Raw genomic sequence first — 13525 nt, 5'->3', positions numbered from 1 at the left:
AGAGCGCCGGCTCAGTAGTTGTGGCGCACTGGCTTAGTTGCTCTGCGGCATGTGGGATCTTCCCGGACCAGGGCTCCAACCTGTGTCCCCTGGATTGGCAGGCGAATTCTTAACCACTGCGCCACCAGGGAAGCCCAAGATTATATTTTCACTGCGTTGAATGACAAGGAACAACTTTTTCCTGGACACAGCCTTCCTCTCAAGAGAGCTGGGCCTCCATGAACAAGTCCGTGATCCCTCTGGTTTCAGCTCCTCGTCTATAAAATAGGGATGGTCCTCCTTGCTCACTTTATAGAAGTGTTTGTGGGATTCAGGGTTGTGAAAATTCTACAAAACAGTGTACCTGGGAGTGCTTGCTAAGCTCATCATCAGCTGTTTGCGGTACACTTCCGCTTCCGGCTCTGACTTCTCCCATCCCACTTGAGCGTCTCAGAAGGCACCGAGTCTGATTCTGCGTCCAGGACCTAGCACAGAGAATTACCTGGGTCAGTGACTGGCTCTCGGACTCAAGCGTCGGGCGCTCTGGTGTTGAATTATAGAATTCTTTGTAAATCAGTGATCAACCCCAGAGTTACCGAGAGAACGAACGGGATCTATCGCATTTAGAAACTATCACTCCACAGTTCGTGTTGCTAGCCCCACATTTTAACATATTCTCACTTTCCTACTTACATTCTGTATTTGTGGGAAGTTCTGTGTTGTTTGTTTTTTTTTTTAACGGTCATTGATTTACACATTTTCTTATCTCTCAATCCCTTTCCTTTGCCTTCTTCACTTTCCTTTGTGATTGGCTGCAAATCATCTTAACATGACTGGCTAGGGCATCTGCCAGTTATCTTTCCCTTGATCCGATGGGAGAAATGGGAAGAAAAAAAGTGTCTTAAACTCCGCTGTTTTATTGGCTCCGCTTAGGGACGTACGGCGAAGACTTGGGCATCTCGAATTTATGATTGGTTCTTATATCCGTCAGTCACGCTGCAGCGAACCAAGTTCTTCGGCCCGTACCACTCCCGTTTGGCTGTAGGGGGTGGGGTTTAGGCTGGAAGGGTTTTCATTGGTCCGGAACTGCCCCGCTTGCGGCCCGAGCCCGCCCCCCGTTCGGTTGCCGTGGTTGCAGGCCAGGCCCGCCCGCTTGTCCTCTGACAGCGAGCCTTAGGGCGGAGGGAAGCGGGTCGGTCGGTCCCACAAGCACGAGGCTCCCGCGGCCAGGCCAGCACGGAGCCGTTGCCATGGCAGCCGCCGCCGGGGGCGCGGACGAAGAGTCGCGCTCTGGCCGCTCGAGCTCGGATGGCGAGTGCGCGGTGGCGCCAGAGCCGTTGACGGGCCCCGAGGGCCTCTTCTCCTTCGCCGACTTCGGGTCTGCGCTGGGCGGCGGCGCGGGGCTCCCGGGCCGAGCGGCCGGCGGGGCCCAGTCCCCGCTACGCTACCTTCACGTCCTGTGGCAGCAGGAGGCGGAGCCCCGCGATGAGCTGCTCTGTAAGATCCCCTCCGGACGGCTGAGGCGCGCCGCCAGGCCCCACCGCCGGCTCGGGCCCACGGGCAAGGAGGTGCACGGTGAGGAGCGCGGCGGGAGGCGGGGCTGGCCCTCGGCTGAGAATCGGGCCCTGATCTCCCCAGCCCGTTCAGGATGGTGTCCTCCGACGTCTGAGTTACGGACCTGGAGTGACCCCTGAGTCCACTTTCAGTACCAATAGTAGAATTATAGCTGCTAAGGACCATGAGTGTAAAAAAAGTAGTCTTCCCGCTCAGAACCAGTCCCGGTGGCTTTTCACATTTGGTAGTTCTTGAATAGAAACTTTTCCTGACTCCAGGTGTTTATTTGTAGATAATAAATGGGATACTGGAGAATATTATGATATCAGAGCCAAGTCCTACCAACTTACTTCTTTAAATGCACAGACCTGGATTGGACTTTTCTATCTCATTTAGGTCTTAGGCAAACTGTAGAACCTTTCAGCTTTAGTTTTCTCATCTGTAGAATGGGTATGGTATGCTTTACAAGGGATGTTGCCAGAGTTATTAAGTAAGGTAAGGAATATATAGTTATTATTCTGCCTTTGTTGTGTGCCAAACACTGTTGGGTGGTTTCTGATCATTTCTGATCCTCGTCAAAACTCACTGAGATCCAGATACTGTTCCCATTTTACTGAAGGTGAAACTGAGGTTCAGAGAAATTGTCTTGCTCCAAGTCACATAGCTAGAAATTGGCTATGCTGGTATTAGAACTCCTGCTCTGGTACTTCTACCATATTGTCTTTTACATTTTATGGATGCCATGGAAACCCTGAAAGTTTTAAGAATGGGGACTTTTAGGGGCCCTTTAATACCTACTTGTATCTTAGTGGTGTTATGAAGATTAAATGAAAATTTGAAAGTGCTATATGAATGTAAGGAATCGTTATATATATGAATTGCAATTTTTGTCCATTTCTCTGATGATAAAGGCATTGCTTTCTATTAGCCTCTAATATACAGGTAGTGTCATTGTGGAGAAAAAAGTTTCTCCATAGGAATCATCAAATTTAAGTAAGTCATTTGGGAGTGGTCTGTTTTGAAAGAGGATATAAGATTATCTGTGTAACCAGCTCACAGAGCGCTTCCGTGTAAATCACTTCATTTGGTCTTTGCAACAACTCAGGCCTGTCAGGAAAGAGCTCAACCTTGTTTTGCAGGTGATAGACCTGAGGCCCAGGGGGTTAACTAACTTGTTCACGGACACCCAGCTCCGACAAGTGGCAGAGCCAAGATCTGCCTCCAAAGGCCTTGGAGGATTTGCTACAAAATGTGGCTTTTGCACTAGCTGTGTCACCTTTCAGGTTTCTCCTGGTTCCCGGGGTAGTGTCACTTGTATCCTGGCCCCTCTCTTTCTCTCTTTTTTTTTTTTTTTTTTTTTGCGGTACGCGGGCGTCTCACTGTTGTGGCCTCTCCCCCTGTGGAGCACAGGGTCCAGACGCGCAGGCTCAGCGACCATGGCTCACGGGCCCAGCCGCTCCACGGCATGTGGGATCTTCCTGGACCGGGGCACGAACCCTTGTCCCCTGCATCGGCAGGTGGACTCTCAACCTCTGCGCCACCGGGGAAGCCCTCTCTTTCTCTTTAGATGCCATTGTGGCTGAGTGGTGGGTAGCTAGGAAGCCATCACTTTTTGCTTCATCATGGCCATTGCTGGGTTTTTTTTTTTTTTTAACTGGCACTCTTATTGTCTTCACAGCTCTGAAGAGGCTGAGGGACTCAGCCAATGCCAACGATGTGGAAACAGGTGAGTGTGCAGAGTGAGTCCAGCTCCCCGGTCTGGTCGGGGAAGGAAGAATCCAGGTAACCAACATCTGGGAAGACAGTGCTTGAATTCTGCTGGCTCACCCCTAGGACCAGGCTCGCTGTACTTATTGTATAACTGCAGTCATCTTGCAGATGACAAGTCTGGCTCAGATGCTCACTCTTCCCATGCTTCCCTGTCACCCTGTACTTCCTGATGTCATAGTGTTTATCATCCTGTGGGCTCCATGGTGGTGGGGACCATGTCTGCTTTTGTATCCCTGGCACCCAGCCGCAGAGTAGGAGCTTTTTGGAACTTGTGGTTAATGGGAATGAACAGTCAATTTGAAGTGCCAGGAGAGCCACCACCTTCAACTGCTCCCTGAGGCCTTGTGGTAGTTGGGTCAGTGGTTCTCAAACTTTAGTTGACAGAACATCTGAAAGGCATGGGGGAGGCTCCTAGCAGGACACCACTTTGTTTCTTGTTGTTGCTCTTCACCATTTGCTAGCTGACAGGGCAGTAGCAGCATCAAAGCTACAAGACAAGCTATAGGAAAAAAATTTTAATTGTATCCACTGACAATTCTTTCTGTGAATCAGGGAAAAGTGGTATATGGGTTTTCTTTGGCCGCTGTAACAAATTACCACAAAGATAATGTAAAACAACACAAGTTTATCATCAGACAGTTCTATAGGTCGGAAGTCTAACACAGGTCTCACCAGGCTGAAATCAAAGTGTCTGTATTTCTTTCTGGAGGCTCAAGGGAGATCTGTTTCCCCGCCTTTTCCACCTTCTGAGGCCGCCCGCATTCCTTGGCTCGTAGTTTTCTACCTTCATCTTCAAAGTCAGCCGAGGGATAAGAGCCCGTTTATAGCAGGCGTGGAGAGAAGGTCGTTCCCCTCAGGGAGCTGGGCGTTAAAACACAGGCCTAGAGTGGGTCCCTTATCCCTGGCAGAGCATAGTGAGCAGGCCTGGAAACTGGAGGGGTTTCCAGCGCTCTCCACTTTTATCTCTTTTCCATGAACTTTAATATTGTGGAATATTTGGGTAGCAACCTATATAGCTTTTCAAGGAAAGATGATGTGTTCTCTTTTTAATATCTTGAGTGTGTGGCCAGAGAATATTTTAATTATACCTCCGTTTCACAGAAAGTCTAGTTTATCTTTTTCTTTTAAATGGGTTTATTTTCTTTTATTTTCTTTCTCACATTTATTTACTTAAAGATTTATTAATTTTTTTTTTTTTTTTTTTCCGGCCGCGTTGGGTCTTAGTTGAGGCATGCGGGATCTTTTGTTGCGACGCATGGGCTTCTCTCTAGTTGTAACGTGTGGGTTTTCTCTTCTCTAGTCGTGGCATGCAAGCTCCAGGGCACGTGGGCTCTGTAGTTGTGGCGCACGGGTTCCAGAGCACATGGACTCTGTAGGTTACGGCACATGGGCTCTGTAGGTTGCGGCCTGCAGGCTCTCTAGTTGAGGCGCGTGAGCTCAGTAGTTGTGGCGCTCGGGTTAGTTGCCCTGTGGCATGTGGGATCTTAGTTCCCTGACCAGGGATCGAACCCACGTACCCTGCATCGGAAGGCAGATTCTTAACTACTGGACCACCAGGGAAGTCCCTCTCTCTTTTTTAAATTGAAGTATAGTTGATGTACAATATTATATAAGTTACAAGTGTACAGTATAGAGATTCACAATTTTTACAGGTTATACTCCATTTATAGTTATTATAAAATACTGGCTATATTCTAGTTTATCTTTTTTTTTTAAATTTATTTTTGGCTGCGTTGGGTCTTTGTTGCTGTGCATGGGCTTTCTCTAGCTGTGGTGAGCAGGGGCTACTCTTCGTTGTGGTGCGAGGGCTTCTCATTGTGGTGGCTTCTCTTTGTTGTGGAGCACAGGCCCTAGGCATGTGGGCTTCAGTAGTTGTGGCACGTGGGCTCTGGAGCGTAGTCTCACTAGTTGTGGCACACGGGCTTAGTTGCTCCGCAGCATGTGGGATCTTCCTGGTCCAGGGCTTGAACCCGTGTCCCCTGCATTGGCAGGCGGATTCTTAGCCTTTGCGCCACCAGGGAAGTTCCACATCTAGTTTATCTTGAATCAGGTGTCCACATGATGGTTTTATTATTTTGGTGGAAATGCTGTAATTTTCCATTCAGAGTCTGTGACACACCCATCTTCAAATCTAAGTGGCTCTTAGATTTACCAGGCCCTTGCAGGACTCTGACAGCGAAAGTGGCTGTAGATTGGCCTCTTCATTCCTTTTCCTGTATGGTTAGCATTTTGTTTAATCTTGCTCTGCATGTTTGTTGGTTTTTTTGGTATAGGTTAGCAATTACAGTGGATGTAAAGTTTATACCCTGCTATCGTTAAATCGTAAGTGCCTTTCTGTGAATTCATAATCATTTAAAAGATTTTAAATGTGAAAATAATATGTGCATTTAAAATGTTTTGAAAATTAGAAAAATCTTCATGAAAAACATCCTTAATGTCAGCAAAGGAATCTCTGTTAATATTTTGGTGAATGTCCTTCCTGTCCTTTTTCCTATACAGAGGAAGTTTCTTGAAGGGCTTGCAAGCTGTGCTGTATACACAATTTTGTAGCCCGCATAATGTTTTGTGTATCATAAACATTTTTCATAGTCTTCATAACCATTTGTCTTTTCAAAACGGAAGCGTTATTCTTTCCTATTTATAGAATGAATATGTAGCTGTACAATTTTTTTGAAGCTTATAAAGTAAAAAGTAGAAATCACCTTGCAATTCCATGCCTCAGTTATAACCACAATTTGTAGTGGACGCACATGATGCCTTCAGAGGGACAAAGCAAGAGTTATTTAGTCAGTCACATGTTTGCACACTGGCTTTTCATTTTTAAGATAATTTCCCAGGAATGGGGTTGTTACCTCAAAGGATACGCCCATCTTGATGGCTTCTGATAGATGTTGCTGAAGCGCTTTCCATAAAGACTGTAGCTGCACAAATCACAGAACTGGAACTGACTATTTTAGCTTTGCTCTATCTCTTGGATACTGGCCCTCGTTTGGTGATGAACACAGAGGTGACTGGAAGCTTCTCCTTCTCCTCCACTCTCATAACCCTTTCCCACCACCTTTATTCGTTCATTTATTCAGTCAGTCAGCAACATTCATGGAGCAGGGCAAGTCATATCTTGGTCCAAGATATTAAGAAACAAAACAAAAAACCTACAGAATAGTTGGAGAAGAAGAGTATAAAGCAACACCACTTCTAAAAAAAAAAAAAAACCCGAGGAAACTGAAGTCCTGTATTTAGTTGGAGAGGTGTAAGTTCTCGAGCCAGAGAAACCTGGGTTCCTATCCCAGCTTGGCCTCCTGTTGGCTTGGGCTGGAGTCTGTCTCCTGATCTGTACCATGGATGTGATACTGTGCTGAGTGGTTTGGCAGTCAGGTACCTGACACCTGGCTGGTGCTCCGTCTACAGTCGTAGTTACTCTAAAAGAGCACAGCATATGAATATGAGAGTAGCAGGATGAACAGGGCACTATGGGGATGCAGGAGAGGGGGCAGCTCACTCAGCTTGAGGAGATGAGAGAGATTCACAAAGCAGGAGATACCTGGATTTCATTTGGAAGGACTCAAGTCCTTGAGAGCTTTGCTGGGGGCTTACTAGAGCATTTTGTTTCTTGCTCTGAATGATGTTTGGCGGTAAGTTCTGCCTTTCAGTTGACGTGGACGTGTAATGCACAATGCCTCACATTTTATAATGGCTCTGTACTTTTCAAGGAAGGAATTGCTCATCCATTATTCTCATTACAGCAACTCTGGAGGTTAGCAGGGCAGAGATTCCTCCCATTCGCTGGTGAACGGGGGCCTCAATCTAGGCCTTCCCACTGCCCCGTGCTGTTGGCAATGAACTCCTTTCCTTTTTGCTTAGTTTAGCCTGGGACTTGGTCTGTGTGGCAGAGCCTGTGCTCCGTCCACTCTAAAGGGCTGCCTCCTGGGAGCAAAGTAAGAATCAGCCCACAGCTCGCTCGGCTGTGTCCAGCTGGAATGGATGTGCAGCCAGATGCAGGGAGAGGGGTGGGGCCCGAGTCTACGCCGGGGACTTCCACAGCTCCCAAATTTCTGACCCTGAGGGCCGAGATTCTTCTATGGTGTTTTATCCCTAGACACGTAGTTTGAGCACCCAGAATATGGGCCCTCAGTTGTGCCCTCAGGAGAACAAGTGCCTTGTCATGGCAGTCCCCGTGGGGCCAGCATCTAGGAGGGACTGGCTCTCCCAAACATTGTCAATGCCTTGCCTGGAAGGGCCCCCGAGCATCCCCATCTATCCCCTGGGGCTGCAGCCTGGCTAACACTGCCACTCTCTCCACTTGCTCCCTCTGTCTTCGTGGTGTCAGTGCAGCAGCTGCTGGAAGATGGCGCGGATCCCTGTGCAGCTGACGACAAGGGCCGCACAGCCCTACACTTTGCCTCCTGCAACGGCAATGACCAGATTGGTGAGTCCTGGGGAGGGGGAGGGGGAGGGAGGGAGGCTGGGTGAGTAGCATCACTTCAGAGGGGCTGGGGGAGGATCTGCTGTCTGCTCAGCCGGGTGCTGGATATAAGGAAGACTCAGCCCCTCTCACTCCTTTAGCCTGTGGAACTGGCACTGCCAGACCGGGCCAGGGGTCCACCAGCGGAAAGAATATGATTGCCTCTGAGGTCGGACCAGTCCTTCAAGACGTTCAGGCAGCATTTACTCAGTGCTAAGGGCAGCAGCGGGACAGCCCCCCCTTTTTTATAAGTTTTTTTTGGACGTGGTATAACTTATAAACAGTGAGCTTTCTGTGTGTATACACTGCTGTAACCGCCTCCTGGATCAAAATATAGAATATTTTCAGCACCCAGCAGCCTGCCTCATGCCCCTTCCAGTCCTTACCCCTGCGTGGACCTTGATCACCATAGATTAGTTTTGCCTGTTTTTCAATTTCACATAAATGGAAGCACAGAATATGCAGTCTTTTGTATCTTGAATTCTTTCACTCAAAATTATATCCTTGAGGGACTTCCCTGGTGGTCCAGTGGTTAAGTCTCTGCGCTTCCAATGCATGGGGGAGGGTTCTGTCCCTAGTCGGGGAACTAGGATCCCACATGCTGCGCGGCCAAAATACGAGAAAAGGAAGTATGTTCTTGAGACTCATCCCTGAAGGCTGTGAGTAATGGTAGTTCTTTGCCCTCATTGCTGGCTGGTGTTTCATCGCGTGACGGACCACGGTTCACCCGTTCTACTATTGACGGGCATTTGTGTTTTTTCCAGGTCTGGACTATTAGGAGGAGCAAAGCTGCTAGGAGCATTTTTGTACATGTGACCTGATGGATATAAGCACTTATCTGTGTTAGAATTGTTGGGTCACTGGGGCACACACATGTTTAGCTAGCGTGTACTACCGAACTTTTCCCAAAGATGGTTCTACCCATATGCACTCCCACCAGCACTGTGAGAGAGTTCCACATTTTCCCACATCCTTGGCAATGCTTGGTATTATCTCTTTTAAATTTTAGCCCTTCTAGTATAGTGGTATCTCCTTGTGGTTTAACTTGCGTTTCTCTGATGGTCAGTAATGTTGAGCACATCTTCAGGTATTTATTGGCCATTTTTGTATCCTCTTTTGTGGAGTATCTGTTCAAGTCTCTTGTCCATTTTTTTTAACAAGTTGCCTATCTTTTTCTTATTGATTTGTAGAAATTCTTCATATATTCTGGACATAAATCATTTATTAAATATAAATGACTTTCTCAGCTTGCCTGTTTGTTCTCTGAATGTTCTCATTTGATGAACACAAGTTCTTAATTTTAATTTTATTTATTTTTATTTATTTATTTATATTTGGCTGCGTTGGGTCTTCGTTGCTGCACACGGGCTTTCTCTAGTTGTGGCGAGCGGGGGCTACTCTTTGTTGCGGTGCACAGGCTTTTCATTGCGGTGGTTTCTCTTGCTGCGGAGCACAGGCTCTAGGAGCGCGGGCTTCAGTAGTAGTGGCTCGCAGGCTCAGTAGTTGTGGTGCACGGGCTTAGTTGCTCCACGGCATGTGGAATCTTCTGCACCAGGGATCGAACCTGTGTGCCCTGCATTGGCAGGCGGATTCTTATCCACTGCGCCACTAGGAAAGTCCCACAAGTTCTTTATTTTAATGATTCCAATTTATCAGTCTTTTCTTTTTTACGGTTAGTATTTTTGTGACCTGTTTAGGAAATCTTTGCCTGTCCCAAGGTTGTGAAGATATTCTCCTGTTCTCTTCTACAGGCCTGACTGTTAAAGCTTTCACATTTAGGTCATGGTCCCTCCTGAATTAGTTTCTGTATATGTTGTGAGGCTCAGATTGGCCTCCTCATGTGAGTTAGTCTGCCTGCACATCCATCTGGGTAACTGGTGAGCCCTGGTGATACCACAGCCCGCCCCTGATGTGACGTAGAGACTCGTGAGGCGGGGGTGCTCAGCATCTTCTATTGGCCTAATTCCCACTATGGTGCTTGGCTGTGGAAGGAGCAGAAAATGCCCTGAGAGCCTTTACTAGCAGCCACTGCTATTGGAAGAACTTTCTTTAACCCCTAGAGTCTCAGTCCCGTAATGCCTGCATAGGCCAGGGGGCCCTCCCAGAATCCTCAGTTCCTGGCCCTAGAGTCCTGCACATGAGCCTTAGGGGCGAATGAGCCAGTGAGTGAGTGGATGAAACAGCGTGGGGGACTGTGTGAGCTTTCAGTGTCCCCCACTTTGAGCGAGCCTCTTTAGCTAGGTCACGGGTGGGGTTAGGGTGCTGCTCATAGAAGCCCCCAACAGCTCCTCTTGGGTTTTCCTGTTTCCAGTGCAGCTGCTTCTGGACCATGGAGCCGACCCCAATCAGCGAGACGGGCTGGGGAACACACCACTGCACCTGGGTAAGTGCCTGGCAAGCTGCCGAGACACCCTTCTCTGCAGCACAGACAGGCTCCTCTGATGGAGAGCCTGGGGTCCTGCAGGCTCCCAGCAGGCTCTGCTGTCATCTGGGGGGAGCCTGAGCCCCCAGGGCCACACTCCCCTCGGACTGTGTCCTGTGGCTGTCCCCATCCATCACCAGTTGGCTGTGCCCTGAGCAGAGCTGATTTTACAACCTGAGCTGACTCAGCAGCAGCTCTGTTAGGGGAGGTTCCCGCCTTGCGGCTGACTCACACTGTGGCTCACGGTGAGGCAGGTCCCATCTCCAAGCCTCAGTTTCCCCAGCTGTACAGGGAGGGAGTCGGATTTGATCACCGAGTCCCTCCCAGTTGCTGCCTTGGGGATGCCTTCTCAGGGGGCGTGACCTGGCATCGGGACCCTCAGAGACAGTCCTGCTCCTCTGGTGGGCACCCAGGCCAAGCCCCAGTGGTCCTGGACTCTCAGTCCCTGTTCTTCTCCCTCAGCGGCCTGCACCAACCACGTCCCTGTCATCACCACACTGCTGCGAGGAGGTGAGTGGTCTCCTCCCCTTCTCCCTCCTCTCTCCCCCTCACCCCCAGCATGCTCACCTCTGCCTGCCCACAGGGGCCCGGGTAGATGCCCTGGACCGAGCGGGCCGCACGCCCCTGCACCTGGCCAAGTCGAAGCTCAACATCCTGCAGGAAGGCCACTCTCAGTGCCTGGAGGCCGTGCGGCTGGAGGTGAAGCAGGTGAGCGCCCCCCTCAGCTGAGCTGCGGCCCCGAGCAAACCCTGGGCAGGTGCTGCCCGAACCACAGACACGCCCGCCTTCGGCACCAGGGCTCCTGGGTGGCTTCACGCGGACCCCAGCTGGCACCTGTTCCACTGTGCCCCTCGGCAGCAGCATCAGGCCGCTCTGTGCCTCCCAGCACACCCTCAGCCCACCCTCCGGTTTCAGATCATCCAGATGCTGAGGGAGTACCTGGAGCGCCTGGGGCGGCACGAGCAGCGGGAGCGGCTGGATGACCTCTGCACCCGCCTCCAGATGACAAGCACCAAAGAGCAGGTGAGCCACAGCTGCAGGTCCAGACCCAGGCCCTGGCCGGAGCCTCAGGGCCAGCCCACCCCTGCTCTGACGCAGGAGAAAGGCGTGGCTGCAGGCCTGTCGCCCACTGTGGACCTCAGAGCCTCTGTCCACTTCCTTTGAAGCTTCCCAGGCCGTTCTCTCTGGGGCGGTCTGAGACCACCTGGCAGCAAGGATTCAGCCTCAGACAGCAGCTCCCTAGTCATGGTGAAGCCACCACATGCCCTGCGGGGAGAGACAGTGTCTGCCCTCCATGCCTGTGGTGCTGCTGGGGGGACCCGGGGGCACCCCATAACAGAGCCTCGGTTTCATCCCGCAGGTGGATGAAGTGACCGACCTGCTGGCCAGCTTCACCTCCCTCAGTTTGCAGATGCAGAACATGGAGAAGAGGTAGCAAGAGAGGCTCCCTGCCCTCCCGCTCCGCCGCTCTCCCCCGCCCCACTGCCCTCTCATTACAAAGGAAAAGCCCAGTGCCTGGGACTTTGTCTGCCGAGGCCCTCGCCCCCAGCTGCTGCGAGGCAGAGATGCTCCCTCACTGACCTCAGCGCCACTCCCAGCCGCGGTCTCCATCGTCCCTGGAGGCCGGGACCACAGCCCACAGCGTCTTCCTTCGGCTCCCGCGGCGCCGCAGCCACGCCTCACTCAGCTCTGGCCGACGCGCTATCCCAGCAGGCCTCACTCGTCCCATGGCCTCCCTGGCACCCTCGGCAGGCCCCAGACCCTTCTCTGTCTCCAACCGTGGGCTCGTTGTGGCCAGCAGGGTTTGGCTTAGGGCGGGCACCCTCTGGCCTAGAGGGCTTCTGGGCTGGCCCCGCACCTCTCACCAGCACTTAGATTTATTTAGGCTTGTCACCGGACTTTCAAGGAGACATGGCAGTGAGTTTCTCTGGTTGGAAGGAGGGGGTTGGTGAAGCCTAGACCTTAGAAATACAAGGTTAGGAAGGGCCCGGCTGAACCCAAAGCAGGGAATCCCCAGCCTTTTTTCTCCCAATCATTGAAACACCAGGAGGGGGTCGCCATTCTGCAGCCTAGTTGTAGTAGGTGGAGGAGTGTCCCCCAGGATGGCCATGTACTAATCCCAGGAACCTGTGAACATTACCTTAAATGACAAAAGGGACTTTGCAGATGTTATTAAATTAAGGGTCTTTAGACAAGGCGACTGTCCTGGATTATCCAGGCGGGCCTGATATAATCACACGGATCCTTATTAGAGGGAAGCAGGAGCTCAGAGAGGAAGCAGGAGATGTGGTGACGGAAGCAAGAAATCGGAGTAACTCGAGGAAGGGGTCACAAGCCAAGAAATGCAGGCGGCCTCCAGAAGCTGGAAAAGGCGAGGAAATGGATTCTCCCTTCAGAGCTTCCAGAAGGGACCGGCCTGCCGACACCTTGACTTTAGCCCAGAGAGATCTCAGATTCTGACTGCCAGAACCATAAGAGAATAAATTTGTGTTGTTTGAAGGCCCAAAAACTCATTGCAAAGAAGCCCCACCCCGCCACCCCCTGCCACTTCTGCCCCGATAGGAGCAGACATTATTCCCCTTGGGACTCCAACATGCCAAAGGCGGCGCCCCCTCCTGGAAGGGATCTGCCACAGCAGGAAGCCTGAAGGGAGGGCCTGCTGTGCCCAGCCCTCTCCCAGGAACCATTCTACTGCAGAGTAAAGACAGACTGTTTCCAGATCGGCAGTCCCTGTCTGCTCTGGCTCTGCCCCACCTTCCCTCTCACCCAGTTGGCATCCTGGCTGCTTTTCAGAGGAGGGGAGCTTGTCTCCCAAATCCCAGCTCGATCAGACCTGAACTGAACTCATGGGACCCAGCTGTTCCCTAGACCGTAAGGAAAAAAAGGGTCTCTCTGTGGGGCTGAGGTACAGGCCCGGGGCTGCCTCCAGGACCCTGGGAGAGGGGAGGCTGCAAGCCCCACCAGGTGGCCAGGGTTGGCGACGGTACCCTCCCCAAGACTGGGGATAGAGGAGGGCAGAGGAAGCAGTAAAGTGTGTCCATGCAACACAAGCTGCTGCTGCCGTGAGCAGGGTGGCTGCGGGCTGGCCGTGTGCCAGAGGAAGGTGAGGAGCGACCTGTGAGTGGGACAGGCGGGTGGGCGGGGCGGCCTTTCTCCCTTCCTTCCTGCCCACGCGATTAACCCCCGCAGGTGAGCCTGCCCCCTCAGGCCCAGGGGGCACGCTAGAGCTTGCCCTCCGGGGGCTCTGCTGGGGCCTGTGCCTGGACACAGCCCCGCTTTGGCCCTGGCCCCAGGGGTGGGGCTGAGCAGGGAAGAGCCCGGGGCAGAGGAGAAGCAGG

At 51.5% G+C, this 13525-nt stretch overlaps 1 protein-coding gene across 2 annotated transcripts; it reads left to right on the top strand.

The window, feature by feature from the left end:
- Positions 1-1036: 1036 nt before the first annotated feature.
- Positions 1037-12687, top strand: ANKRD54 (ankyrin repeat domain 54). 2 transcript variants are annotated; one of them, XM_027107602.1, is made up of 8 exons: positions 1037-1554; positions 3212-3259; positions 7636-7729; positions 10077-10148; positions 10650-10697; positions 10771-10895; positions 11103-11210; positions 11548-12687. In XM_027107602.1, exons 2-8 carry the CDS (start codon positions 3239-3241, stop codon positions 11620-11622), a joined length of 543 nt encoding a protein of 180 aa, XP_026963403.1. In that variant the 5' UTR covers positions 1037-1554; positions 3212-3238; the 3' UTR covers positions 11623-12687. The 2 variants fall into 2 exon arrangements, with proteins under 2 accessions (XP_026963403.1, XP_026963402.1); XM_027107601.1 differs by having other exon boundaries at positions 7631-7729.
- The last annotated feature ends 838 nt before the right edge of the window (positions 12688-13525 follow it).

This window comes from Aethalodelphis obliquidens, unplaced genomic scaffold (assembly GCF_003676395.1).
Source record: "Aethalodelphis obliquidens isolate GAN/ISIS:26980383/991018 unplaced genomic scaffold, ASM367639v1 scaffold8, whole genome shotgun sequence".
In the NCBI taxonomy this organism is placed as follows: Eukaryota; Metazoa; Chordata; class Mammalia; order Artiodactyla; family Delphinidae; genus Aethalodelphis; species Aethalodelphis obliquidens.
This window is presented reverse-complemented; position numbering and strand designations above follow the sequence as displayed.